Source organism: Myotis brandtii, unplaced genomic scaffold (genome assembly GCF_000412655.1).
Source record: "Myotis brandtii unplaced genomic scaffold, ASM41265v1 scaffold395, whole genome shotgun sequence".
In the NCBI taxonomy this organism is placed as follows: Eukaryota; Metazoa; Chordata; class Mammalia; order Chiroptera; family Vespertilionidae; genus Myotis; species Myotis brandtii.
The window spans coordinates 2,946,217-2,972,792 of record NW_005365155.1 but is presented as its reverse complement, the minus strand read 5'-3'; the positions used below and the strand labels follow the sequence as shown (position 1 = coordinate 2,972,792).

The 26,576-nt window shown below is 51.2% G+C and overlaps 1 protein-coding gene across 1 annotated transcript in view; it reads right to left on the bottom strand.

The window, feature by feature from the left end:
• The window catches only part of ZDHHC14 (zinc finger, DHHC-type containing 14), a 183,956-nt gene that overhangs the window by 16,470 nt on the left and 140,910 nt on the right, over nucleotides 1-26,576 (bottom strand). The window contains exon 3 of the mRNA XM_014545040.1: nucleotides 12,399-12,557. Within this exon, the coding sequence (XP_014400526.1) occupies nucleotides 12,399-12,557 (159 nt within the window). The remainder of the gene's footprint in view (nucleotides 1-12,398; nucleotides 12,558-26,576) is intronic.

Below are 26,576 nucleotides of genomic sequence, written 5' to 3'. Positions count from 1 at the left end.
GTGTGTGTGTGTGTGTGTGTATGTGTGTGTGTGTTCACACCTGTTAGCATCTCACTGCCCTGGGATAGTCTGTGGGTTTTCCTCTCCTTCCCCAGGTGAGGCTGTGAAGTGAGAAATCATTTCTCGTCACCCCAGTCGCCCTGGCCCCTATGCAAGTGCCTGGCAGGGAGCAGTCGCTCCCCAATATGCTCTAAGTAAGGGGAGACGTCTTCAACAGCCCTTAGTGTTTCTAACCGCTGCTCCTGCTGCCAGGGGGAGACACTGGAGCAGTGGTTCTCAACCTTCTGGCCCTTTAAATACAGTTCCTCATCTTGTGACCCAACCATAAAATTATTTTTGTTCCTACTTCATAACTGTAATGTTGCTACTGTTATGAATCGTAATGTAAATATCTGATATGCAGGATGGTCTTAGGCGACCCCTGTGAAAGGGTCGTTCGACCACCAAAGGGGTCGCGACCCACAGGTTCAGAACCGCTGCACTGGAGCGTGACAGCAAAGGTAAGATTCGGGCGCTGAGGGCAGGAAAGGCAGGGGCCTGTGAAATGTGAATCTGTTCGGGAGGGCTGAGCGCTGGGCAACGGTGACTCGAGCTAAAAGGGCCGAGCAGACGGCTGTTCTGTTCACGTGAATCAGCTCCGGAGAGAGGGGGCCTCTAGCTCCCAGCGGAGGCAGTGGTGGGTTAGTAACCACAGCTCACAGGACGCTACGGGGGACCCAGAGGCTGCGGGGGAGTTCCAGTGGGGGCAGCAGTTCCGAAAAGTCACCTCCCTCAGATTCCAAGTGGGGAAGAAGGTTCCTTTAAAATGGCCAGTGGAACCATAGTCTAGGAAAAGGTGATACATCCTATTTTGTTAGCCCCAAACTCTAGGTAATAACGAAAAGGACATCATTAACGACGAGGAAAACTACCGTCCACTGAGCGCCCGTGACGTCATTGTTGCATTTATCCTTGACCACAGCTCACACCTTCCACCAGAGGGAGCTCCCAGGGAGGTGAGGAGGTGCCCCAGGACCCGCAGGCACTGAGCTGAGTGACACCTGCCCCGATTGATCCTTTGTCCGCCACAAGCTCTATAGACGCAAATTCAAATATCGTGGCGTGTGGGGATGGTTTCCGTTTTGGACGCGTGGCAGTTAATGGTTAAATGAAGGTTTCATTTCTGGGAGAGACAGAATATAAAAAAGAGCCCTTAAAAACAAGGAGAAACGGAGAAGTATTAACATTAGATGGGACAGGAAAATCCACTGAAATATTAAGGGAAAAGTATTCAAAATGTTCAGAATTTGAAATGTCCCAGAAGCTGGGCTCTAATCCAGGCCCTGGAGAGTGGGATGCAGGGAGAGATGAGAACCTCAGGCCCAGCGCAGGCTGGACACGCTGTACTGCCCGTCGGCGTGGGCTCGGGGAGCCTGGGCCTCAGCGTGGTCAGGAGAAGGGATCGTATCCGACTCCGCTCTCCACGAGTGACTGAGGTGTGTGAAACAATAGATGTAAACATGCAACTGAAATGTGAAACTCCTACTTCGAATGGTAATTAGATTTTAATGAAGTTAAATGTTCTTAAAGGTATGAAGTGGAAAAGGATGTTTCTTTAAACCCAGGACATTTTAGCTTGGCCGGCGTGGCTTAGTGGTTGAGCCAGGAGGTCCCGGTTCAATTCCTGGTCAGGTCACAGGCCCGGGTTGCGGGCTCGATCCCCAGTGGGGGACCTGCAGGAGGCAGTTGATCAATGATTCTTTCTCATCATTGACGTTTCTATCTCTCTCTCCCTCTCCTTTCCTCTCTGAAATCAATAAGAATATATATTAAAAAATCTTTAACTGACTTAAGTGCTAGAGGACCACATTCTTAGACACTAAATAATTCACGCTGTTCTAAAACTTTTAGTGAAATCCAAGTTCTTTGTATGGAAACTAATACAGTAATTAATACACGATAATATAAGAATGAACTCTGTTTTGAGTACGCACAACTGTAGACCTACTTTTGCCCCAGCCTGTACTTCTGTTCCCTCAGATGTTCTGGGTCTGACCTGGAGACATAAACTTGAGAGAAAGACGGACTTCGGGATGCGAAAGGGGGTGAGACTCAGAGATGAGCACGTGCACTCCCCAGACACCGGCCAGGAGCCCCCATCGGGGGAGGCAGAGCAGCGCAAACAGGTGACAGACAGAGACGCACAGAGAGACTTTCGTGACGTGATTGCCTGTGGCTTCTCTGGGTGTCGAAGAAGAAGAGCTGCAGTCTGACCATCGCAGGCAGCAGTGAGGCGAGCACTTCTCGGGGGATAAACACAGAAGCTCCTGCTCTGTGACAGGTGGCCATCCCCACGCATCCCCAGGGCCTGGGCTTGATGGCAGAACCCGGACGGGGGCAGAGAGTCCCTGCCCAGGCTCTCACACTTGCTAAGAATCGCCTGGTATTTTGCTAAAATGCAGACTCCTGGACGCGGGTATTCCATCTAAGGAATTCGTACCTACTTACATGTACTTAGACCCTAACAAACATGTCATGAAGGAGATTGTTCTGAGCGATTAAAGACGTTATGGGATTTCATTGTATTTCGGTTATTGCCTCTCTTGCAATTTTAATGTTCATGGAAGTAACTCCTGGTTGAGAAGGAGCCTGCGGAAGGAGGGGGTGGGGAGGGGGGTTATCTGGCTGAAACAAAAGCGTGGCTCCAGCTACGGCGTGGAGACTCGAGGGGGACAGAGCAGGACCGAGAGAGGATCTGGGGCAGCCAGGGACGGAGAGGGAGCCGCTGTGAAAGGCAGGAAATGAGAACTGGCAGGAAGAGACAGAGAAAACAGCGCCCTGACAACCGGGAATGGTTTTAATTTGACACAAGAGGAAGGGAAAGGCTTCCAGGAAAGAATGTCAACTTACAGCCGAGTGAGTCAGAAAGGTGACCTGGAATGTGTCGCCTGTCCCCGGAGCTACTCACACTGAATCACTGATAATGAGCTGGAATGAAAACCCATCTCTTTCTGAGAAACAGCTGAGCTGCTCATAAGGAAACCAGGAAGAAGTCAGCGCCAACAGCCATGCCCAAGGTCTTATCTGCCTGCTTACAGGGGGTACACCTGGCTCTGAGCTCGTCGTATCGACGACTAAAACCTCTACGAAAACGGCCGCCTCCTGCACAGCCATGGATGAGTCTGGCTCCCTCTAGGTCTTGCAAAGTTCGAGTTGCCTCACAGCGATGGCAACGTTCCCCGACTTCTCTGTCGTTGTGCAAGTCTCGTGGAACCCCCGGGCCCCACCATAGATGATCTGTGAGAAGAAGAACCTCCCACTTTGTCTTCCGCTGACAGATCTCGTGACTGTACGCGCTCATTTCAAGTCAGAGGTGGGGACACGGTTACGGGCCAGGCTGAGGCGCCCAGGAGCCTTCCGGAGGGGACACGGAATGGGAGGGAGGAAACGTGACAGGTCGCTTGAATCCAAAGCATGCACAGGCTCTGCTGCTTCAACCAAAGAGAAGCTAAGGAGAGCTGACAGGCCAACTCGAAGGCTCGGGGCCCGCTCAGGAGCAGAAATCCTAGGGGCAGCCTCCGTGCGTAGCAGACAATCTCGGTGATTTGCCTCTTCCACTGCTTTCAAACACCCCTGCTCTTCCTGGCTGGTCTCTGAGCCTCCGTCCTACTGTCCTGTCTATCTGTCTACCTGCTGGGCTTCTCGCTCTTCTTCAACCCAGTAACTCCTACCGATGCCGTGACACTTGGCGTAGTGACCGGCACAGAGAAATCTGGGCTCTCAAAGACGCCCCCACCATAGCCCTGAGCGCCCCCCACTGTGCACTCCTCTCCCACAGCCTTCCCCAGCGGATGCAAGGCCCTCTCTAACAAGAGCTGTGCATGTAATGATCACTTTGGAGACCTGGAGAACGGAAGTGGACAATGCAGAAACCACTCACACACATACACGCACGGGCCACCCTAGCTGATCTGTGGGTTAGGAACACACTTCAGACTTCATACTGTCTAATACCGCATCGTTCTTTATCCAAAATGCTGTTGGTTATTGTGGCTGGCTTGGTCTTTGAGTTGAACTTTACTATTATTTTATCTTGTCCCCTGCCTCAAATTGCATTGGATTTATAAATAATTTTGTGGAGACGCTGTGTCTTGACTTCTACTGTGGTTCCTGACAGACAGTACCCTATTTTATTGCATTTATTTGGTGTCTAAAAAACCTACTAAACTTAAAAAACTAGCTCTCATGTTTGTTGGTACTGTTATTGTTGGTTTTCTCATCATCTATAAGAAAGTGATAATAGTGTCTGCTCATTTTTGATGGTTATATGTTCATAGCTTTCTCATCCTACTATGTTAATTAGAAAAGCTAGAAATGTTACGTATTAGCAGTGATAGTGGACATCCTAATTTGTTCCTAACTTTAATGTAAATAATTCAGTATTTTATTTTTTGAAAAAGTTAGCTTTGAAAAAAATCATGTTAAAGGAATATTCTTCATTAGTTTTCTATTGCTAAAGAGCAAATTACCACGAATGCAGTGGCTTTAAACAACACCAATCTATGGCTTGGAAACGTTAGCGGTCAGGAGCTCAGCTCAGGGTCTCTCCAGGCTGAGATCACACGGGCGGGTGCAGGCCTTGGGCCTCCCAAGCTGGTGCGGTTGGCAGGATTCTCTTCCTCTCCCCTTCCCATGCCCCCCACCCGCACCGTGAGCTCCTCCTCCTCCTGCTTGGAATCTCTCCATCTTCTCTACAGGGCACTTGTGATCACAGTGGCCCATGGACAGCCCAGGATCCTCCCCCTCGTTCAAGGTCAGCTCATTAGTGGCCTGAATGGCGCCTGCAGTCTCTCTGCCAGGTGAGGTGACAGAAGCCCGGGAGCGATGCCCCAGGACCAAGGTCACGCAGCCAAGATCCTGCCGGCCACGCCTCCAGCCTCGGTGCTCCGAGGGTCAGAGTTAGAAACAGGGGCCAGGCTGCGGCGTCCATGGTCACAATCACACACTTCCGGCCTCTGACCTACTGATACATTAATAGGTTCAGGAACATTAGAAAATCATCGCATTCCTGGAATACGCCTTTCTCTGTCAGAATGACGAATCCCTTCTGGATGAAACTGGCTATGCCATCACGCCGGCTCTGACGTGCATTTATAAATGAGAATCTCCTTTCCCTTTTTGCATCTCATTTCTGTCCGGTTTTGGGGTTCGCTGTCTTGCTGAAATGAGCTGAAAGGCCGTCCAGCTGCTCTCAGCTCGAAACACTCCTCAGAACATGGGGAGCCATGCCTCTCTGGCGAATTCTTCAATAAACTTCTCAGCTTTCCCCTGTTAGTCATCTAGTTAAGTTTTCCTCTCGTTCTCTGGTTAATTTCCCATAAAACAATGTTTCATTGAGATTTTCATATCAATTGGTATACAAAATAGTGTATTTTCCAACAAGTAAAAAAACAACTCAACTACATTTATCTCATTTGAATCTGCTATTTTCACTTTGTTCTTTTCTTTCCGTTTCACCAGAAGTTTACCTTTTTGTTGTTTGTTTTCTACAGAATTAGTTCTGTGGTCGCTTCTTTTTTTCTGGGTGACTGTTTTCTTCCCTTTTTTTCCACCCCTGGTTTATTTTGCTATTCTTTTTCTATCTTCTTGAGATGGATGCTGTGTTTGTTTATTTGCTTCTAAGTTCGGTTTTGTGTTTTTTTGTACTCGACTTTTAAAAACTTCTTATTTCACGGACTATCCACCATCCAAGCAAACTTCCTGTTGGGGGAGAACCCCAAAATAGGTGCCAGGCGAGGCCCCACTCTCCCGCCCCATTACAGAAGCTGGGAGTGGGGCAGGGCCTGGTTGTAGAACGAAACAGGCCCAGATGCTCTGGCCAGACCTCCGAAGCCAGCACCCACGGGCCTCCCAGAGGGAGTCACAGTTCTAATCGGACGTCAGCAGCGGAGTTAGAGCCCAGGGTGGGGACACACACCTTGCTTGTGGTCCTGGCACCTCCTGTGCTGTCCTGTCGCCAATGTGACCGGCTTGGGGCAGCCACCCAGCCTTCCCAGGCTCTTCCTGGCTTCCGAGCCAGATTCTCCAGCCTTTTCCTTCATTTTTATGAGCTACCTGATAGTTTCCAAACAATTACTTTTCTGCTTAGGTTAACTGTTTGTGTGTTTAAAATTTAGAATTCTGACTGGCATAGAGTTTTCTTTTGCATAGTTCTTAGTCATTCCCTAACTATTCCATACTTGCAATTTCAAAGTTTCTGTCGCCCAGGAGTTATGATGTAAAGTTTTAAAAAATATTACAATTGGTTAGGTTTGTATATTATATCTTTGTGGCTGATTTCTAGTTTTATTGTTGTGTCATCAGCTACATAGGTCTGTGCGACATTTGCTTTTTAGGAAGTTAGAAATTTTTGTGTGGCCTCATGATTACTTTTTGTAAATGTTCTACAAACAGTTTAAAAAGGTAAGTACACTTTGCAGAAACAAAGTTCAGCATCTACTTACGAATGATATCATTTTATTCCTTTAAGTGTGCTTACCCGAGCCATCAAAACTGGAGTTAGGCTACTGTTTCTCGCTAGCATTATGTTTATACCGAATTACCCTTGCATTTCCTAACACACTTTACTCTCTGTATCTTGACGCCGTGTTATTTGGTACATGTATTTTGATGACTACATTGCTCACTGTAGACTTTACGCTCATTGCTCTCTCTGACCCATGTAACATGATACATATAATGCTTTCTCCCTTCAGCTCTCCCAGGTCTGTTTTTAATGATGATGGTGGGGACTGCCGTTTACTTTGATGCACCAGCTGTGAGCACAGCGCCTGACGCACAGGTGCGCATTAAACGGGAGTGAAAACCAGGATCCTGGAGACGAGGGTGCACAGCACAGCCCTGTCTGTTTCGGCTTCTGGTGGGATACATGTGCCAGGTCACTCCATTCCCTTCGAGTGACGAGCTTTCCTATGGGAAGGGAACGGCCCTCTCACCACCCAAACAGTTAAAAGGCAACCCCAGGTGCTGCCCCGCACGCAGACTGGAGGGAATCTGCCTGTGGCTCTCGGATGCACACCTCTCAGTACAGGTACAGCTGCGACGCAGAAAGGGGCGCCCTGGGCAGCGGGGGCCCGGCAGAGCGCACACACAGGATGTCTGCAGGCCCAGCTCAGGGGCCCACATCCCACAGGAAGCAGCTGGATGGGGCGGGTGCTGAGGGGCAGAGGGAGAGCGCAGAGCGAGGTGTTCAGGAGAGAAAGCGCAGCAACAGAGGCGGGAGTGAGAGAGAGGACAGAAGGATTTTAAAGATGAGGGTGAAGCTCTTCCAAAAACAAGAGCAAAGGACATCAAGTCCCCGCAGAGGGCCTCTGGAGGCCCTTCGTGCCCCCACTCCAGAAACGACAGAGGGGACGGAAGGAAATGGGACCAGCACCCCCCTCTCCAAGAGTCTGCACTGCTGAGCTCCCAGGGCTGCCACGGCCTCAGGCTTCGGCACCATCGTCTCTGTCCTCCCAGCTCCCCCAGATGTGGCCTTCAGTGCAGAGAGGGCCCTCCCAGGCAGGGCCCAGGCAGGGCGGGGTCTGGGGCCAGGCGGCTGCTGAGTCTGGAGGCCACCTCCCAGTTCCAGGCCAAGCTGCCTCCGCCTGGCCAGTTAGCTGGGCCCTGACCCAGAGCCCCCTGGTCAGGGCAGGGGTGGGGACTCATGTGGGATTTCGGGATGCGCGCAGTCAGTCTGCGAGGACCTCACGGTGCACGCGTGCTTCCCTGGCCTCAGTGACTCTGCTTTAACGACGGAGGGAGCCTGGGGCTGCAAGGGCAGAGCTGGCCCCACCGCCCGGCTGCTGGTTGTGCCGGATGGACAACAGCCCACACACTCTGTTTCGAGTGCACAGAGCAACACGATGACAACATAGAGAGAGACCTAGAGAGAGAAAGAATGAGAGAGAGAGGCGGAAACAGGTGACGAAGCCAGGGAGAGAGGCATCCGCTTTGGTGCGACCATCACCTAGTCCCGCCAGGCTGCAGCAACGGGCCGCCGGCCGCTGTGGGGACAAGCCTCGCGCTCCGCAGCATTTGGGAGGTGCAGCACTCCCAGGGCTGCCACGGCCTCAGGCTTCGGCACCATCGTCTCTGTCCTCCCAGCTCCCCCAGATGTGGCCTTCAGTGCAGAGAGGGCCCTCCCAGGCAGGGCGGGGTCTGGGGCCAGGCGGCTGCTGAATCCGGAGGCCACCTCCCAGTTCCAGGCCAAGCTGCCTCCGCCTGGCCAGTTAGCTGGGCCCTGACCCAGAGCCCCCTGGTCAGGGCAGGGGTGGGGACTCATGTGGGATTTCGGGATGCGCGCAGTCAGTCTGTGAGGACCTCACGGTGCACAAGTGCTTCCCTGGCCTCAGTGACTCTGCTTTAACGACTGAGGGAGCCTGGGGCTGCGAGGGCAGAGCTGGCCCCACTGCCCCGCTGCTGGTTGTGCCGGATGGACAACAGCCCAAACACTCTGTTTCAAGTGCGCAGAGCAACGTGATGACAACAAAGAGAAAGACCGAGAGAGAGAAAGAATGAGAGAGAGAGGCGGAAACAGGTGACGAAGCCAGGGAGAGAGGCATCCGCTTTGGTGCGACCATCACCTAGTCCCGCCAGGCTGCAGCAACGGGCCGCCGGCCGCTGTGGGGACAAGCCTCGCGCTCCGCAGCATTTGGGAGGTGCAGCAGCGTCTGTCCTGTTACTCGTGGCAGCAGCATTCATGACAAGCAGTCCTGAGCCCGGTGCGGGTGCCGGGCTTCCTGGGTGCTTGCTGGGCGCTATCTCCCCTAACCCTAAAGACACCTCGGAGGCAGCTCCGGGGTAACCCCTTGTGCAGGGGTGGGAACAGCGGGGTGGTCAGATCACCTGCCCGAGGGCCAGTTTACTCAACGCCAGCACCAGGACTCAGGCCTGCGTCTGTCTTAGAGCCACGTCCCCGCCACTGGGCTCTGCTCACAGGTTCTGTATTTGCACCAGAGTTCACTCCTCCGAACCGTCTGGGAAACGGCATTTCCCTCTCTCCGCTCCCAGCGCAAAGCTGCATTTACTTGTGAGCCTAGAAAGGATCAACCCAAACCCAGCGGTTACTAAGGGAAGGGAAGGGAAGCCAGTGGCAGCCCCAGCTCTCAGCACATCACGTATGTTTCTCCCTGGCTGCAAAGAGTAGAATCCCTTCAATAACAACTTTCCATCTAAAAATAAACTAGTGGCCGGCCCTGCCATTACACCTCCCAGCCGGAGGCAGCTGCTTTCCACGCTATTCCCGAGGGCGGGAGGTCCACCTCGCTGGTCTGCTAATGGGTCCCCACAGAGGCCGGAACGGAGCTCAGAGAACGGGAGACCTGAGCTGGATGGGTCGGAAGCAGCGGGGGTTTCCCAGGAGGGCTGTGAGCAGCTGCATCTGACAACCAACTGTAGCTACTCATTCCACCTTCCTCCCTGCTGCGGCCCCCGGTTTTTTTGGGGGGGGTGGGGTGCAAGCTTCAGCCCTAGGACCACCACATGATGCTCAGAGGCAGCTGTTGGCAATGGGCTTTTGGTCCAGTGTTCCTCCTCTTTTTACTTATTTATTAAATATATTTATTTTTATTAACTTCAGAGAGGAAGGGAGAGAGAGAGAGAGATAGAAATATCAATGATGAGAGAGAATCACTGACCAGCTGGGGATGGAGTCCGCAACCCACATATGTGCCCCCACTGGGAATCGAACCATGACCTCCTGGTTCACAGGTCGACGCTCAACCACTGAGCCACACTGGCTGGGCAAGTGTTCCTCCTCTTGACGCCACCCCCAAACCTTCCCTTCCTCTCCTTTCCCTTCACTGTTCTCCCGGTTACAGGCGCCCAGCGTGCTTGGCTGTGAGAGCTGACTGCCACGTGACTGGGATTTATCGCGTCGGTTGCGGAAGGCTCCTGGCTATTCCAGACTAGGGACTCTGATTTTCCCAGCTGGTGGTTTCTACGAGAGAGGAGACCGTCTGAAACAGTTACACCAGAGGAGAAGTGCACCGTTCACTGGGGTCGACACTTCATTTTGTAAGGGGATTTTACACCTAATTCATCAGGGTTCTTTAAGGAACACGTAAACCTGTGGGCGATGGAGGGAACACATGAGAGAATTAGATGACCTTTTAGAAAGTGTTTTATAATAACCCAAAGGGATTTTTAAAACACTATGAGATGGGGAAGAAAGGAATCATGTGTCATGATTAGGAATCTAGCCTAGAAATAAGACACGGCGGACTGAGACCAACAAATGAACAGAAGCAGTCAGGTGTCTAGTAAACATTCCACAAATGATAAAGAGAAGGGGGTTCGAAGTTAACTCCCTACCATAGTAGCAACTGGACAAAGTCTTTAGACTCCAGGGGAAGGTGTGCAAATCAGAAGATTTTTATGTGAAAAAGTGTAACTTACATACATTCCATCACATAATATATGTAACTGCAGAATTACAGCTCCCAAAAGGGTCCTGAAAATCCCTAGATTGTTCCCCTGAAGATACTGAAGCCACTGTGATGTGTTGGCTTAAAAATGTCCTCAAGATGGGCCTGCGCTGGAGTCCCCAGGAAGGTATGGGAAACCAAACAAGGCTGTCAGTGACCCTGTAGAAACCCCGATGTGCCCTCACATGGAGGACCAGGTATGCTTTTGGTCCTCCCACCGCAGATGGCTCTAGGACAGTGGTTCTCAGCCTTCCTGATGCCGCGACCCTTTAATACAGTTCCTCATGTGGTGGTGACCCCCAATTTCACTGTTACAAATTGAACATAATTAAAGCATAGTGATTAATCACATAACAATATGTGATTATATATGTGTTTTCTGATGGTCTTAGGCGGCCCCTGTGAAAGGGTCGTTCAACTCCCAAAGGGGTCGCGACCCACAGGTTGAGAACCGCTGCTATGGGAGATCAAGAAACTGTCCAGGGAAAGCCAATCAAAAGTATGAAGAGAGCAGCATTAAGCACAGCGACAGTGCTAATAATTACAGAGCATTCGCTGTACACCAGGCACTATTCCAAGTGCTCTGCGTGTGTTAAATCACGTATTCTCTCAACATCCCACGAGGAAGGTACTGCTATGGACTCCGTTTAGAGATGAGAAAACCGAGGCACAGAGAGCTGAAGTAGCTCGTGTCCGTCACAAAGCTCGTATCTGCATCCAGGCCATGCGGTGCCCGACTCCAGGCTCTTAACCACAGGCTACTTCCCACCTGGGCCAGACTGAACCAAATTCCACGCTGTCCCGCCGGGAGCGAGGCTACAGGTGATTTATGTGGGCCAGTAAAACCGAGACCAGGCCCGATAGGGGAATCTTGGCCTTTCTAACCAACCGTAGAGGATTCAAGTTAGAATAAAGCACGTTTCAGATAAATAAGAGGAAAACGGCTTTGCACAGCAGGAAGTACATGATACCACTTTACTTTCCCCAAGGAGAATAGACTACCTATGCTGACAGATGCAAAGAGAACGTTGGCAATCGATCGTGTGTTACCGAGGGAACAAGTTTGCTCCGAGGCGTCCGGTCCTTTCTGCAGGAGGGAGCGGGGTTTCGGGGCCTACGTGCTCAGGAATGTCCTTGGGTACGTCTCTTAGAGGCAGGTGTGGGGCTGAGCAACGAGGCCTTCCCTCGTCCGTTTCTCCCTGCCCTCCCTGTGCCCGGGGTCTGCTGCCATCTCCTTAACAGGAAGTGCTTGACAAAAAATTCCAAGGGGCTGGGGAGCCAGGTCAGTCATAGAAATCCTGTGCTGGGCTGGCCGTGGCCTAACAGCAGGGCCGAGTCCTGCAGCTGAGGACCGCTGGGCTCCACTGGGCTCCCTCTGTCCGTCCCCTAGTCCGTCCTGGGGGAAGTCAGTAGCCAGACGGGAGGGCTCGGTGGTCTCTGGGAAAAGTGACAATCCTGACTGTAGGCCCGGAAGTCCCCTGCCCCCGTCCCTTTTTCTCTCCTTCACTTCACATGCCTCCAACTCCCCACACCAGCTGCCCCTGGAGGCACCACAGAGAGCATAGCCGGCAACTCCCGCAGCCGCTCACTGGGCAACGGGGGAACCTCGGGGTGAGGTGGTCTTATGTCAAGTGCCTGCTGATCTGGCGGCTCCAGGGAACAGGGAACCCCCTGGTATGCGTGCTCAGGGAGGAGGCCTCGGGCACTGCACGGGACGGGGTGCTGCAGGGTGTGAGAGACGAAAACACCGGGTTTGGTAACGCTAGGCTCAGTGACCGGGATCAGCGGCAGGAGGCAAAGACGGTGAAACATTAACGATTACTGAGTGTCGGTTTCACAGGCTTACAGAGACGCACACACCCCTTCTAGCAAAGGCAACCGGCCACCCCATCAGCCACAGGCGCTCGAGCACAAGCAGAGCTGGGGACAGAGGCGGTGTTCGCTTCTACTCACCTACGCAGTTATCACAAAGGCTACAGTGAGAGGCACGAGGGGGCCGGAAAATCTTGCAGGTGAAACAGTATTTCAGTTTCACGGTCTGGCCATTGATGATGACTTCTTTGGTTCTGGGAGGCGAGCGGTACCCCCCTGAACTGCTGCCGTTTGCGATATCTGTGGAGAAAAGAAGAAAAAGAGCACACGCCCTTAACAGAGCACCTCCTCTGCAGGCCCTCGCACCTCGGGGGCCTGGGGTCTGCACGCCCGGCCGCGGGGTCCCTGCGCCTTTCTGGGCGTCTCCTGACACCGTTCACACAAATGTGCTGAGGGCCGGAGGGCTGGCTGTCCCCTAGCCTTCCAGCTCCTTGCCAGGCAGGTGGGAGTGGCCATGTGACTGAGCGCTGGCCAACGGGGTGCCAGCACGCGGGCACTGCCCAGAGGGTGGGAACCTTCCCAGAGTCCTGTTCACTGTCTTCTCTCTCCTCGGGTTCCCGATCTCGGGACACATTGGAGCCACAAACCTGGGTCTTAAAGGATGGACCACGCCCAGGAAGACCACCTGAGAACTCTTCACTGGGCTACATTGTTACATTGTTGCCTAGGGCAGTGGTAGGCAAACTGCGGCTCTCGAGCCACATGCGGCTCTTTGGCCCCTTGAGTGTGGCTCTTCCACAAAATACCGACTTCTGCGCATGGGCCACGAAGTTTCAATCGCACTGTATGTGCGTGCCCCCACATGGTATTTTGTGGAAGAGCCACACTCAAGGGGCCAAAGAGCTGCATATAGCTCGCGAGCCACGGTTTGCCGACCATGGGCCTAGGGAACTCTGCACTGGGCTATGTTGTTACAATATCCAAAGGTTTGGTTTCACCTGTTACAGCAGCTAGCATTGCCCTAATTAATACTGAGGGTGATAGTGAAGCTGGACAACCAAGGGGTCCGGGCTGCCTGTCATTACAGGGTTGGATCATAGATGAGCATTTATATACGCTGCAGGCAGCATGGGAGAGCAGCAGGTCACCCACAAAAATCTGCTCTGCAGCCCCCATAAGCCAGCTGCTTAGATAGAGTAGGACAAAGATTACTTGAGGGAGTAGGCAATGCAGGCTGGGGTGGGACGCCATTGTTTGGGCAACTAGGTTGTTAATCTTTCCATGATAATAGGCAGCTATTGAATGAGAATGGACTGCATGGGGGGGGGGGGGGGTTTTTTTTGGGGGGGGGGCGCATACAATTCCCAGCCAGGTTAGAATGTCCTTTCTTTAACCAGCACAAGGCAATCAGAGTTGACAGCATGATTAATATTTCTCATAACCATAGCCAGTCCCCAATATTCTATTTTTGCCCCTAATGATAGTACGTCAGGAACACTTTGTCCGGTGTACTGCAAATTGAACTCAAATATCTCTTCATTTTGCCCACTGGCCTCCTCAAAAACACCAGGTATTGGCTGTGGGGAATAAATAAATAAATAAATATGTATATGTATATATATATATATATATGCAATCATTACGTGTATATTTTAAAAATAATGTCTATGTTTTGTTTATTGTCTGACCTTATTTTTTAGAATCATTTTTTAAATGTTGAAGAAAATAGAAATACATCTACTTTTTAAGTGCCATGTTATCTTACAGCCTGGTTCTCGTCCCTGAATCACAGGGAGCTTTTCAAACTCCCCCTAATGCAGGGACCCTTCCCCAACCCATTAAATCAGAGACTCCGGGGGTGGCTCCGACGTTGCAGGGTGGAGAGCCCTGCTCTGCGGGAAGAGAAAACACCCCGTCTTATCCCCGCGTAGACCCTCACGGCCCTAGCAGGTTGCCCGGGAGAACTGGGGCAGCCAGCTGTGCGGGAACAGGCCACAGGCCACAGGTGACGAACAGCGAGAATATCCGTGCGGGCTCCGGCCAGGGCTGTGACGGGGAGAACACAGGCAGAGCAGGCCCCCCGGGGCTGCAGGAAACCACGGGAACCTTTGTGTTTCTCAAAATAGTGTTGATACCAGAAAGGTAGCTGCTCACGTTAGTCCACACACACTCAAAGGACAGACAGCGACCCCGCGGCATACACCTGGTAAGTTTCCAGAGGCAGGAAGGAGTTCCATCATCCACTCAGCCCCACATACACTCAGCCTGACTTCATCGGTGGAGGACACTCTGGCCCCAGGGGAGGGAAAGGCTCCCCAGAGATGGGACCCCGCAGCCGATGCTGAGGACCACGCTGCAGGGCCTGTCACTCCCAGTGTGGTCCGGGCAGCACCCACTCGCCAGTGCCTGGCAGAGAAGCGGGCTCTGGACGCCCCTGAAGTAGCGCCGCAGACCCTACGTTTGCCAAGACCCCTGGGGTTCGTGCGCGTGGAAGTCTGAGAACCCTGCTCTGAGGCCTGTGGGTGCTCCCCCCCGCACATCACCCACGCCTCTTACCCTCCCATCCCTCCTGGTTATGTGCCCAAACACACGCCCGAGTCTCGCTCACAGGAAGCCGCTTCACACGCCACTCCCGGCCACCCAAGCGTTTCCCGTGGAGACCCCACCCCGCTGACCCAGAACAGCCGGTGGTATCTGCAGGGCCGCCCTCACTCACCGACAGAATCCACAACCCACATGGGATGATTTCAGGCCCCTCCCCTTCACCCCAATCTTCTTTAAGAGGCTCTCAGAGCCCGGCTGGCGTGGCTCAGTGGTTGAGTGTGGACCTAGGAACCAGGAGGTCATGGTTCGATTCTCAGTCAGGGCACATGCCCGGGTTGACCCCCAGTGTGGGGAGTGCAGGAGGCAGCCGATCAATGATTCACTCGCATCATTGATGTTTCTATCTCCCTCCCCTCTTCCTTTCTCTCTGAAATCACTGATGTTTCTATCTCCCTCCCCTCTCTCATAGCCCCGAAACCTGACTCTCACCCTTTAGACCAAGGCTTTGGTATTTGGAAAATACCAACCCCATTGGCAAGGGGAACTTTTTGAGTGATTACTATTCATAGAAAATTAAAGTTCCACAAGCGATTGGAGAAGGAGAGGAAGGCGTTGAACCCGAGGGGGAGATGGCAGTCTGGTGGGCACGGAAGTGGAGACGTGAGGAGCAGACTTCCTACTTTACCTCTGTGAGGACAACGCTTCTACTTAGGATGATTAAACGGCTGTGGCGCCATCCCAAGGGCTCTCGGTGGCCTTGCCCAGCAGGACACCCACCTGGCATGTGCCCCACCGGCCTGGCACCCCAGTGGCTGCCCGAAGGGACGGTGCTAAAGGCAGCAGACCTCCGGGGAGGCCCTGAGCTCCCACAGCGTCGACACTGGAAGAGGAAGGATCTCAGCCAAGGAGTTGGTGCTTCCCTGAGCTCCAGGGTGAAATAACTGGCTTTGAACACATCAACGTGAAGGTCAGATCTCTTCCGGTGCCAACTGGGTGCCACTGGGGCCTGAATTAATTATGACCTGGTGCCTCCCCAGCCTTATGTCGGCTGTGAGATCTGCTGTGTCTGTTTAGCTCTTGCAAACATGGGTAGAAAAAACTAGAAAGCAGACACAGGTTTAAAAAGAACCAGAACCCAACCAATAATATTTGTGTTCATTTAATGAAAAGAAGTTTAAACACCGATTTGTCAAGGAGATGTTTTAAGAAGCAGGGATGACAAACGCATCCACTATTGCAGTGGTTCTCAACCTTGGCTGCACATGAGAATCGCCTGGGAATCTTTTTAAAATCCTGATTTCTGGGCCTCATCCCCTGGAAATTCTGTTTCTTTGTTATGGGGTGGGGCCACAACATTAGTAACGAAACAGAATTGCTCTAAACCTACACAGCCATTTTTCTCCTGAAGAGCCAGCCCCGGAGGATGAGGCCCAGAAATCAGGATTTTAAAAAGATTCCCAGGCGATTCTAATGTGCAGCCAAGGTTGAGAACCACTGACCTAGAAGGACCACTAAGCGCCTAGTTCTGTGCGGCAATGACTTGGAGGAGGGAGTGTTCGCTAGCGCACCTTGAGACAAACTAGTGATCTTGTCGTTCCAAAGCACATTTTCGAAAGATTAAACCTTTGATATAAAGTGAGCTGAAGGCCAGAACCCAACCTGGTCTCTGGGCTGGACAGATGCTATGATGTTCACAGCTACCACAAGCTCTTTTCTGGGAGGTTAGGGGGTGTCTGTTATATATATTCACTAAGTAATGCAACTAAAGACAAGAAAAAGAAAGTGCTTAGTAGTTATGGCCTTTTTAATTTTAACCAACTGAGTTAATCCAAAATATGCTTATAGCTAAATGAAAATTAATGACCCTCATATTTTTTGCCAGATTATATTTTCCACCTGGGTGCCCAAGCCTTTCCCTCCAGCGTAAAAGAAATAAAGGTGGCTTTGTCCTTGCAAAGTTTTCATTTGCCTCCAATTTTGTTAGAGTCCCCTGAGCACACACACAAAACTGCTGTGCTGTGTGAATGGAAATCGATTCTTCTACGGAGGCCAAAGCTAGAAATATGTGTGTTCCTACTCCACGGGCACGGCTTCTGCGTTATCAGAAACCACCACATATTATGTGATGACAGAGATCCATTTGGGAGGTCAGTGTTTGCAATACTGTAAGACAAGTAGATGAGAACGAAGGTAAGAACTGGGCACTAGAAATCATGCCAGGGCAGGGCCGTGTTTCATTATTATGGCCAGGAAAACCTGAGAGTCTTTCATTGAAATCTGAGTGGCACTCATATAAGGGCATCAGCAAAGACCTGAATGCAAGAACTGGCTTACATCTCATTCTGTACAGTAATGAGATGTGATTTTACCTTTAACAAGGAAAAGAAAGTTAAGGCTGCCAGTACAGAACTAGTACATAGTATCTATAAATACACTCTATTTTATTTATTTATTTTTAAATGTTTTTTTTTAATAAGTTTTATTGATTTTCTACAGAGAGGAAGGGAGAGGGATAGAGAGTTAGAAACATCGATGAGAGAGAAACATCGATCAGCTGCCTCCTGCACACAACCCACTGGGTATGTGCCCGCAACCAAGGTACATGCCCTTGACCGGAACCGAACCTGGGTCCATCCACTGAGCCAAACCGGTCAGGGCTACACTCTATTTTAAAGGAAAACCATGCTCATCCATTATGGTCTCATACTCTTATCTCTTTAGTCAACCCAGATTGGTTAAAATGAATAAGAATCTTCAGTGACTAGAATCAACCAATCAATATCTATCTATCCATCTTCCTATCTATATGCAAGTTCCAAAAGTGTGTGTGTGTGTGTGTGTGTGTGTGTGTGTGTGTATAAAGTAAAAGCATAATATGCTAATTAGACCGGACGTCCTTCTGTCCTTCTGGACGAAGCCCGGGCTGTGAGGGCCGAGGCGGCCACTGCCATGGCGGCGAGGGCTGAGCCCCCTGCTGCGATCGGAGCCCATGGGCCGCGGGGGAGGGACCGGAGGTGGTCAATGCACCTCATGGCGACTGGTCGAGCGGTCATTCCGGTCATGACGCTTATGGCCTCTGACCTTTTATTATATAGGATGGAGAACAACTTACAGTAAACCAGAGGCCCGATGCATGAAATTCATGCACGGATGGGATCCCTAGGTCTGGCTGGCGATCAGGGTCGATCAGGGCCCAAAGGCCCTGGCAAGGTTGAGAGAGGAGGCGACGGTTGCAGGGCCAGGTGTGGAAGGAACGGACGCCAGATGCCAACGCCGCCCTCGGTGCCCCACCACCATGCAGTTCCCTGCCTGCCCCCCTCCTCCTTTCCTCGTCGCCTCTGGGGCCTGCTGAGTGGGGGGAGGGACAGGGTATGCTGGCCGGGGAGGGACCACAAGAGGTTTGCTGGCTGGCGGGAGGGGCCGCAGGAGGTTGACCACCGGCCCTGAGGAAGGAGCCAGCCCTCGGCCCCCCTGGGAAAGGGGCCACGTTCTCTGCCACCCACCCCTGGCTCCCCATCCCAGCTCGGGGCCTGAAGGCCCTGGCGGGGTTGGGAGAGGAGGCGACAGTCGCTGGGCCAGGCGCAGAAGGAACGGACGCTGCCGCCGCCACCACCACGTGGTTTTCCGCCTCCCCCCCTCCTCCTTCCCTCGCCACCGCGTGGATAGGGGCCTGCCGGGGGAGGTTGGCTGTGGGAGCACACTGATCACCAGGGGGCAGCTCCTGCATTGGGCGTCTGTCCCCTGGTGGTCAGTGTGCATCAGAGTGACCGGTTGTTCCGGCTGTTCGGTTGTAAACGTCGTTTAGGCTTTTATATATATAGATGTCAACAAGAAGGAAGTGGTTAAACAAGTTATGATATATGGTCATACACCTATTAACGGTGGAGTAGAATGGTTCATGATATATTAAAATCTGTTTTCAAAATAATGTGCAATGTGAGTCCATATTTTTGTGAAAATATATTATGCAGAGAAAAAATACTGGAAGGATACATCAAAATATTAACCATGAATATCTCTGATTGGTAGGATTAAATAAATAAATAAATTCATTAAAAATAAAGAATTAAACAAATTCTTTCTTATGCTTTTCAAGATGTCTATAAATATTAACCATGAATATCTCTGATTGGTAGGATTAATTAAATAAATAAATTCATTAAAAATAAAGAATTAAATTCTTTATGCTTTTCAAGATGTCTACAACCTATATTATTTTGTAATGAACAACAACAACAAAAAGATGACTTTTAAGAGAATTTGGAAAAGGGCATACATTTGCAAAAGGGGTTGGGGTAGTTTTGGCTCCCTACAGTTCATAAAGTTAGACGTCAATGGAAATACCTCTGCTGCTTCAAAAGCTAATTATAAATTCATAGGTTTCATCCGTGGTTTTAAAAACATGTCCTCTCTACCTCTCCTGAAGACTGGCTGTGAGCAACATGTTTTTCAGGCTCCTTTTCATCCCTGAAACTCTTTAAGAAGGAGGCTATGTGACTCATCTCGGGCCACTGGTCACTCTTGGACGTTTCATTCTCCTCTTGGGCCTCTGGCAGCCACACAGGGCTGGACGAGGCCACGTCACACACTCAGATCACAACCCAGGTGATCTCAGCGTCACATTCATCTCCAGAAGTGCCTTCGTGCTGCTGGGTACTGTGTTCTTCCATCTGCGAAGTGTTGTCCATATATCATGCCAGGAGAAAGCCAGGGGAAAAGAACATTTTCCTGGGCGTAGAAGACCCTGTTACATCGTCCACGCTCTGCCACCGCCACGTGACGTAACTCCTCTGGGTTCCTCAGATCTATGTAATGGGGGCTGGAGAGATGACTGATGAGGTTCCCAACTGCTTTGGGGTGTAGGACTCTGTACAGGGCTCGTGTTCCCCAACTTTTAGACTCCACTTTGCTTTGTGCTCTTCAAAGGCATGTGACTAAGTAGGAATTAACTGAATGACTTGCCTACGTTGTCCGTGAACACGTTTCTTGTATTTTGCAGATGGATTGAAGGTACACTGTAGGTAAGCACTTAATGAGTGCTTGCTGACCTAGATCCAGCCCACCCTTAGATCAACACCCTAATGCAGTGGTCGGCAAACTCATTAGTCAACAGAGCCAAATATCAACAGTACAACAATTGAAATTTCTTTTGAGAGCCAAATTTTTTAAACTTAAACTATATAGGTAGGTACATTGTTATTAACTTAATTAGGGTACTCCTAAGGCTTAGAAAGAGCGACACTCAAGGGGCCAAAGAGCTGCATGTGGCTCGCGAGCGCAGTTTGCCGACCACGGCCCTAATGCAACACCATTCCACTCGCAGTGACTAAAATGAAATGATTCAAACACCCCGACTTCGGATGCAGCATGAGGACGTGATCCTTTACTGACAAGAGCTCATGCACAGATCCCCAGGTCTCACCGAGGGCCCCACCCGCCTCGGTGAACCCACAGCGGCCCGCCAAGGCCCAGCTCTGTGAGGGGCCTGGTGCCAGGTTGGAAAAAGGCCAACAATGAGCTTTCCCTAACCCTGACCCAGATTGCAGGAGTGACTGTCTGCCCTCACTGCCCATCGGGACTTTAATAAAGGCCTGCGGGTGCCGTGAAATAAAAGTGTAAGCGAGGAACAAAATTCAGTTGAATTATTTACTAGAAGTACCTTGTGATCAATAACAGCACAGTCTAGACTTTGACAAAAACAAAACAATTTCATTTTCCTTTGTACTCTTTCCCATGCTCACAGCGACGGCCAACTACTCACTAAATGTCTGTGGGACTGGACTGGATAAGAAGCAAATTGAGTTTCCACTTCTAGAGGTTAGCAGGCAATGGCCACCAATTTGTACCTATTGTAAAAAATAGGTATGCGTAATATAAAAGACGATTCCTAAATGCCTACGGTTCTCCCTCCAGCCATTCAGACATAGGTAGCTCTGATTTTTCCTTCCCTTCTGACAAATAGTGATTTATTTGGTCCCAAGCTTGGTTGGCATGAAGAGTGAATGACAATCTGAATCTTTATGCATTTGTCTCTGATTATCCAATGAAGCCCCCGCCCCACTCCCAGTACATGTCAGCTGAGACCACCACAGAACAGTTTTATTTGTAAAGAATGTGACGCTTGTTCCTCTGAGGTATCTGCTCAGCAGGGTAGGAGTGTCTATTCTTTCGTCAATTTCTTAGAAGAAATGTGACAGAGGGATCCTTTGTTTCCAGCCCAGTTTCACCTGGGAGCCCCCCACCCTTCCGTATTCTCAGCGTGAAGCACGCCCTTGGAGCTGACCTGACTAACGGGTCCCGGGGTGGCCCCATGCAGGAGGACGGATGCCTGAGCCCCTGAGCCCCACAGTACCGCATGGTTCACGCTTCAGGCTTCTAGAACAGTCCCAGCACTGCACTGCAGCCCCACAGCCTGGCTGACCTAGATGTTCGGCCTTCATAGCCCTCAGCTGCTCTTTCACGAAGGGGAGAGGGCGTGGGTAGTGAGCAATCCCCTGACCTGTCATCCACACCCTTCCCGGAGGGTCTGGACCACAGCATCTCTGCCTGACCAGGGGTCCCCACCAGCCTCGGCCCTGGACAGTGCCAGCGGGTCTGCCCTGCTGGCTGGAGACCCTGTCTAACCCCACCCCCATCTTTTTTGCATCCGTACTGGATTCCTTCCATCGTCTTGTTATTTTGGTTCCCACATTCATCTCTAAAATGCGATACAACTGGAAAGACAGCTCCTAATGCTTCTTCTACAAATTCTAGGTCTTTAACATCTTTTCTCCCAGACATTTTTCTGTGCAAAACATGTATAACCGGTGCACTACAGAATAACATCCAAGATAACCTGGAGCTGGAAATGAGGAACACAGAACAGTGAAATCAGTGAGTGGACTATAACTTTAACGGAGAAATGGAGTGTCCATGAAATAGGAACAGCACTTCTCCTCTACGAAGGTGCGCTCTACGACTACAGCGAGGGTCCCCCTCTCCATCAGAGACAGCCGTGGCAGATTCCTCCCACCGGCGCAGGCCCAGAACGGCTGCAATGGCCAATCGCACGAACAGGAAGAAGCGAGTGGCTGATTCCGGAGTGGGGTCCCCAGGGCGCATACAGGGAAGCTGGGCTGCCTGGGAGAAGAGAGCCTCAGCCCAATGGTGTGGCTCAGTGGCTGAGCATCTGTCTGTGAACCAGGAGGTTGCGGTTTGATTCCTAGTCAGGGCACATGCCAGGGTTGCAGGCTCCATCCCCAGTAAGGGGCGTGTAGCTGATCAATGATTCTCTCTTATCATTGATGTTTCTATCTCTCGCTCCCTCTCTGAAATCAATAAAAATATATATGTATTAAGAAAAAAAGAGAGCATCAGAAGGCAGCCAAATGCGGTCTTGGCACACCTGGTTCAAGAGGCTGCCAAGCAGCCAGGTGCTGAGTGGAATCGCTTGCCACAAAGATGGCATTGCCTCTGACGGCCACTGGGTCCGGTGAGTCTCCTGTGCCGTGTGCTTCTGGGATTGTCATCAGACTCTCTGTGCCCATAACTGCCACAGTGTGCAAGCAGTTATTAAAATATTGATGGAAGAAAACCAACCACCATTCATCCTCAGGGAAGAGCAGTTGTTCACAGCGTCTATCTCGGAGCGCTCAGCGGGAGGCCGTCACCCATGGTTTGTGCGTTTGGAGCTGTAATAACGCTGAAGCGTGATGAGAATCGGAAGTGCTCACTTCCATTTCTCTCAGAGTCGGAGGGGAGCCCAGCCCTGGTGACCGGTGGCTGCAGCCCTCCCCATGGCCAGATGTTTTCTCCTGAGCCAGCTCCTCCCTCGGGCTTGGCCAGGGATCGAGAAGGAGCCTCCATCAGAGGAGAAATCTCCATCCCACCTGGATTTCACACTGTCATATGGTTTCACACTCCCCAAGTTCACTGGGTGATGTTTGCAAAGCGCCACAGCAACAATTTTTACTTTAGTAACGACTCCCCAGAACCACCCTGCGCAGCCAAGTGGAAAAATGGAACCATAAGGATCTGAAATGAATTGCTCAGACAGAAGAAATAAAATCCAAAACGCAATTCTTTGTCTTTCATTGCTTTAGCCTGAGTCCAATCTTTCTCTGTTGATGGGCTGTTACCGTCCCCATATTAGAAATGCCTCCTTCCCACACACTTGAATTCCATTTCAGACCGAAGTTATTGGTTTTGCTTTCCTCCGGAGTTGGGAACAGCTGGATGTTGGGCTCTGGACGGGCCGCGGTTGTCACTGAATGGCCATCGGGGGCTCCCTGCGTGATGGATGGCTCCGAGACAGTTCCCTCTGGTAACCCGAGTGGGCCCAGGCGGGAAAGGACCCGCAAGCCGAGTTCCTGCACACCGGGCAGCGAACGGGAGGCAGGTGGCGTGGGAGCCACCAGCTCAGAGTAATCCCCAGCCGTTCTCCGGAACGGCAGCGGGGAGCTTAGAGCTCCGCTGTCCAATACAGTGGCCCCTGCCACTGGTCGCTCTCTGACACTAAAAATGTGTCCAGTCTCAATTGGGATGTGTTGCTGGTGTAAAACACACACCAGATTTTAAAGATGCAGTATGAAAAGGAGAATGTAAAATATCTCCAAACTCTAAATATTGATGACATGTTCAAACGGTAACATGGTGAAAAGCTGGGTAACACAATAAAACATGTCACTACAATGGATTTCGTTTGTTTCCTTTTACTACTAAAATGTGGCTTCCAGAACGTTTAAAATGACATGTGTGGCTTGCATTTGTAGCTTATGATATATTTCTATTGGGTAGAGCTGGTTTAGGAAGTCAAGAACCTGGTGTAGCCTTCCTTTCTCTCCCGCCCCCAGGCCCAGGCCTGCCCAGGCCTCAAGGTCACCTCATGCCAGAGCCGGCCTCAGGGTCAGCCTCGCCCTCCCTGCTCCGATTCTTGGGGCTGGCGGCACTGACCTGTCTGCTTGGACTCCTCACCTCCAGCTTCCTCTGAAATCTGGGAAGCTATCTGACTATTCCTACACATTCCCGACATTTTTGCAAACTAGAGTAGTATTTTATTGCTTTCAGCTTTTCCCGACCACCTGGATTTCAGACCCACTCGGCGGCCCGTGGCCAGAGTTCCATCACCCGCACGGCCTTCTCGGTCCCCTGTCCCAGTGCAGGGGTAAGAACATGGTCTTGGCAACCAGATGGATTGCTATGGTGGTGACGATGGCTCTGCCATTTACTCACATTTTCTGTTGTAAGTGATTTGTTCTTTCTGTGCCTCCGTTTCTAATAATAATTAGATAAAAGGGCTCTGGCTCGGAGTGAATGTGTGCCATCTCTTTAGACAATGCTCTGCGGACATTCCAAGCTCAGTAAGGTAGACCTGAACCGGGGGGTGGGGGTGGGGGACGTGGATTACACAAACGGAAAGCAAACAAAGCGTCAGCTCACCAGCAGGCAGAGCGGGCCTCTTCTCAGGTGCTTCCAAAATTCCCATCGATGGTTTGACGCAGGAGTGTTACCAGGGCCCAGTCAGAGGTCCTGGCCTCACTGGCGCCAGGACAGCCCGACCCTCCCCCTCCCAGGTGCATCCTTGTACCTGAGCGCGTGCATACGATTTACACCTTGTAAGATCACATGTGCCCCCCGGGTGCCCCTGTGAGGATCGTGGCTTTGGAGCAGCCCTTGACAAAACACACACACGGCGGTTCACATTGAACACACACGGCGGTTCACATTGTCTGAACACACACACACACACACACACACACACGGCGGTTCACATTGTTGAGCACACACGGCGGTTCCATGTTGTCTGAGCACACACCACGGTTCACGTTGTCTGAGCACACACCACGGTTCACATTGTCTGGGCACACATGGCGGTTCCATGTTGTCTGAGCACACATGGCGGTTCCACACTGTCTGAGCACACGCACACGACAGTTCTACACTGGGAATGACAACGGGAGCACACACGGCGGTTCCATGTTGTCTGAGCACACACAGCGGTTCCATGTTGTCTGAGCACACACAGCGGTTCCACATTGACTGAACACACACGGCAGTTCACATTGTCTGAGCACACACCACGGTTCACATTGTCTGGGCACACACGGCGGTTCCACGTTGTCTGAGCACACACGGTGGTTCCACACTGTCTGAGCACACACCACGGTTCACACTGTCTGAGCACACACCACGGTTCACATTGTCTGGGCACACACGGTGGTTCCACATTGTCTGAGCACACACGGTGGTTCCACACTGGGAACGACAACGGCTACACCTGGCTTTAGGGATCAGCTGTCCCCGACAGGAGGTGGAAGGAGTGTCTTACACATTCTCTGCAGGTGCACGGCACCCAAGGGCTTTGGTAACCATGGGATACCCAACCCTCTCCCCTCTCCCCCAGGTCAAGTATGAGGCCTGGAAACCTGTGGCAGGTGCTCAATGGCAGCTACTCGGTCCTTCGCACTCAGTGGGTCTACGCACAGGGGGGTTTGCTCGGCCATGATCTGTGGTGCTGGTCCCCAAGGTGAAAACATGGGACGCTCCCCTAGAAGAGCCCACACTAGGTCACTCATCCAGGTACTGTTCTTAAGTTTCTCAAGGCATTTCCCACTTGGGTCACGGCCTCTGTGTCTTAGAAAACAGACCACAGGAAGGTGATCCACCCATTCCCCGACTAACCCCTTTGAGATGCATGAAAACTTGTGGTTGTTCAACCCTCCAGAGATGCTCAACTCTGCCTCCAGATGTGTGGAATACATAAAAGGTGAAGGATCTTCAAGGGGAAACTGTGATTCTCAAAGGGTGGCCTCCAGCCCCGCGTCATTAACAACTCCTGGGAACTGTCAGAAACGAGATGCATGAAAACTTGTGGTTGTTCAACCCTCCAGAAGAGATGCTCAACTCTGCCTCCAGACGTGCGGAACGCATAACTGATTCTCAAAGGGTGGCCTCCAGCCCCGAGTCATTAACAACTCCTGGGAACTGTCAGAAATTCAGTGATGGGCCCCACCCCTGACCTACTGACCCAGACTCTGGAGGTGGGCCCGCAGCCCGGCTAACAGCTCCTTCAGGTGGTTCTCTGCCCGCTCAAGCCTACGGACCGGTGGCCTCATGAAATGGCATGGAGTGTGACCCTAATAATTAACAGCACAAAGAGTCTGTTTAGGTATTTCAGATGACTCCACTGTTTATAACCTCACAATCACACTGACAGAAACCCAAAGAAGAACTTGGTAAGAACGTAATTCCCCATTACCACGGTGCCTCGTGCACAGTGAGCACCCAGTAAATACACGCTCAGTGAGCGAGGGGGTGAATGAATGTTATGAACTTCTCCTTCAAAACAAACAAACAAAATGGATGAAATTAAAAACCATTCGCCCCAGCTTTTCTTTCAAATAGTCCAAAACAAGATAAACAGTCTCAATAACTCTGAGATTCCAAGAACTATTTAGGTCCAACTTCTTGTCCTCTAAGTCTGTGCTGCCCAGCACGGCAGCCACCAGTCCTGTGTGTCTACTGGGCACCGGAAGGTGGCTGCTCGGGATTAACGTGCCGGAGAGTGAAATACTCAGGGACAAGACAGGACCAACATAAAGAAGGTAAGAGATTTTTAAAGTATTTTTTAATATTGAATACCGTTGAAATGATATTTTGGATATACTAGATTAAAATATATTATAAAATTAATTTCACCTGTTCCTTTCCATTTTTTAAATTGTCGCGGCTGGAAAACTCACAATGACACGTGCAGCTTGCATTGTGTTTCTAGTGGACGTGCTGATCAGTACATCC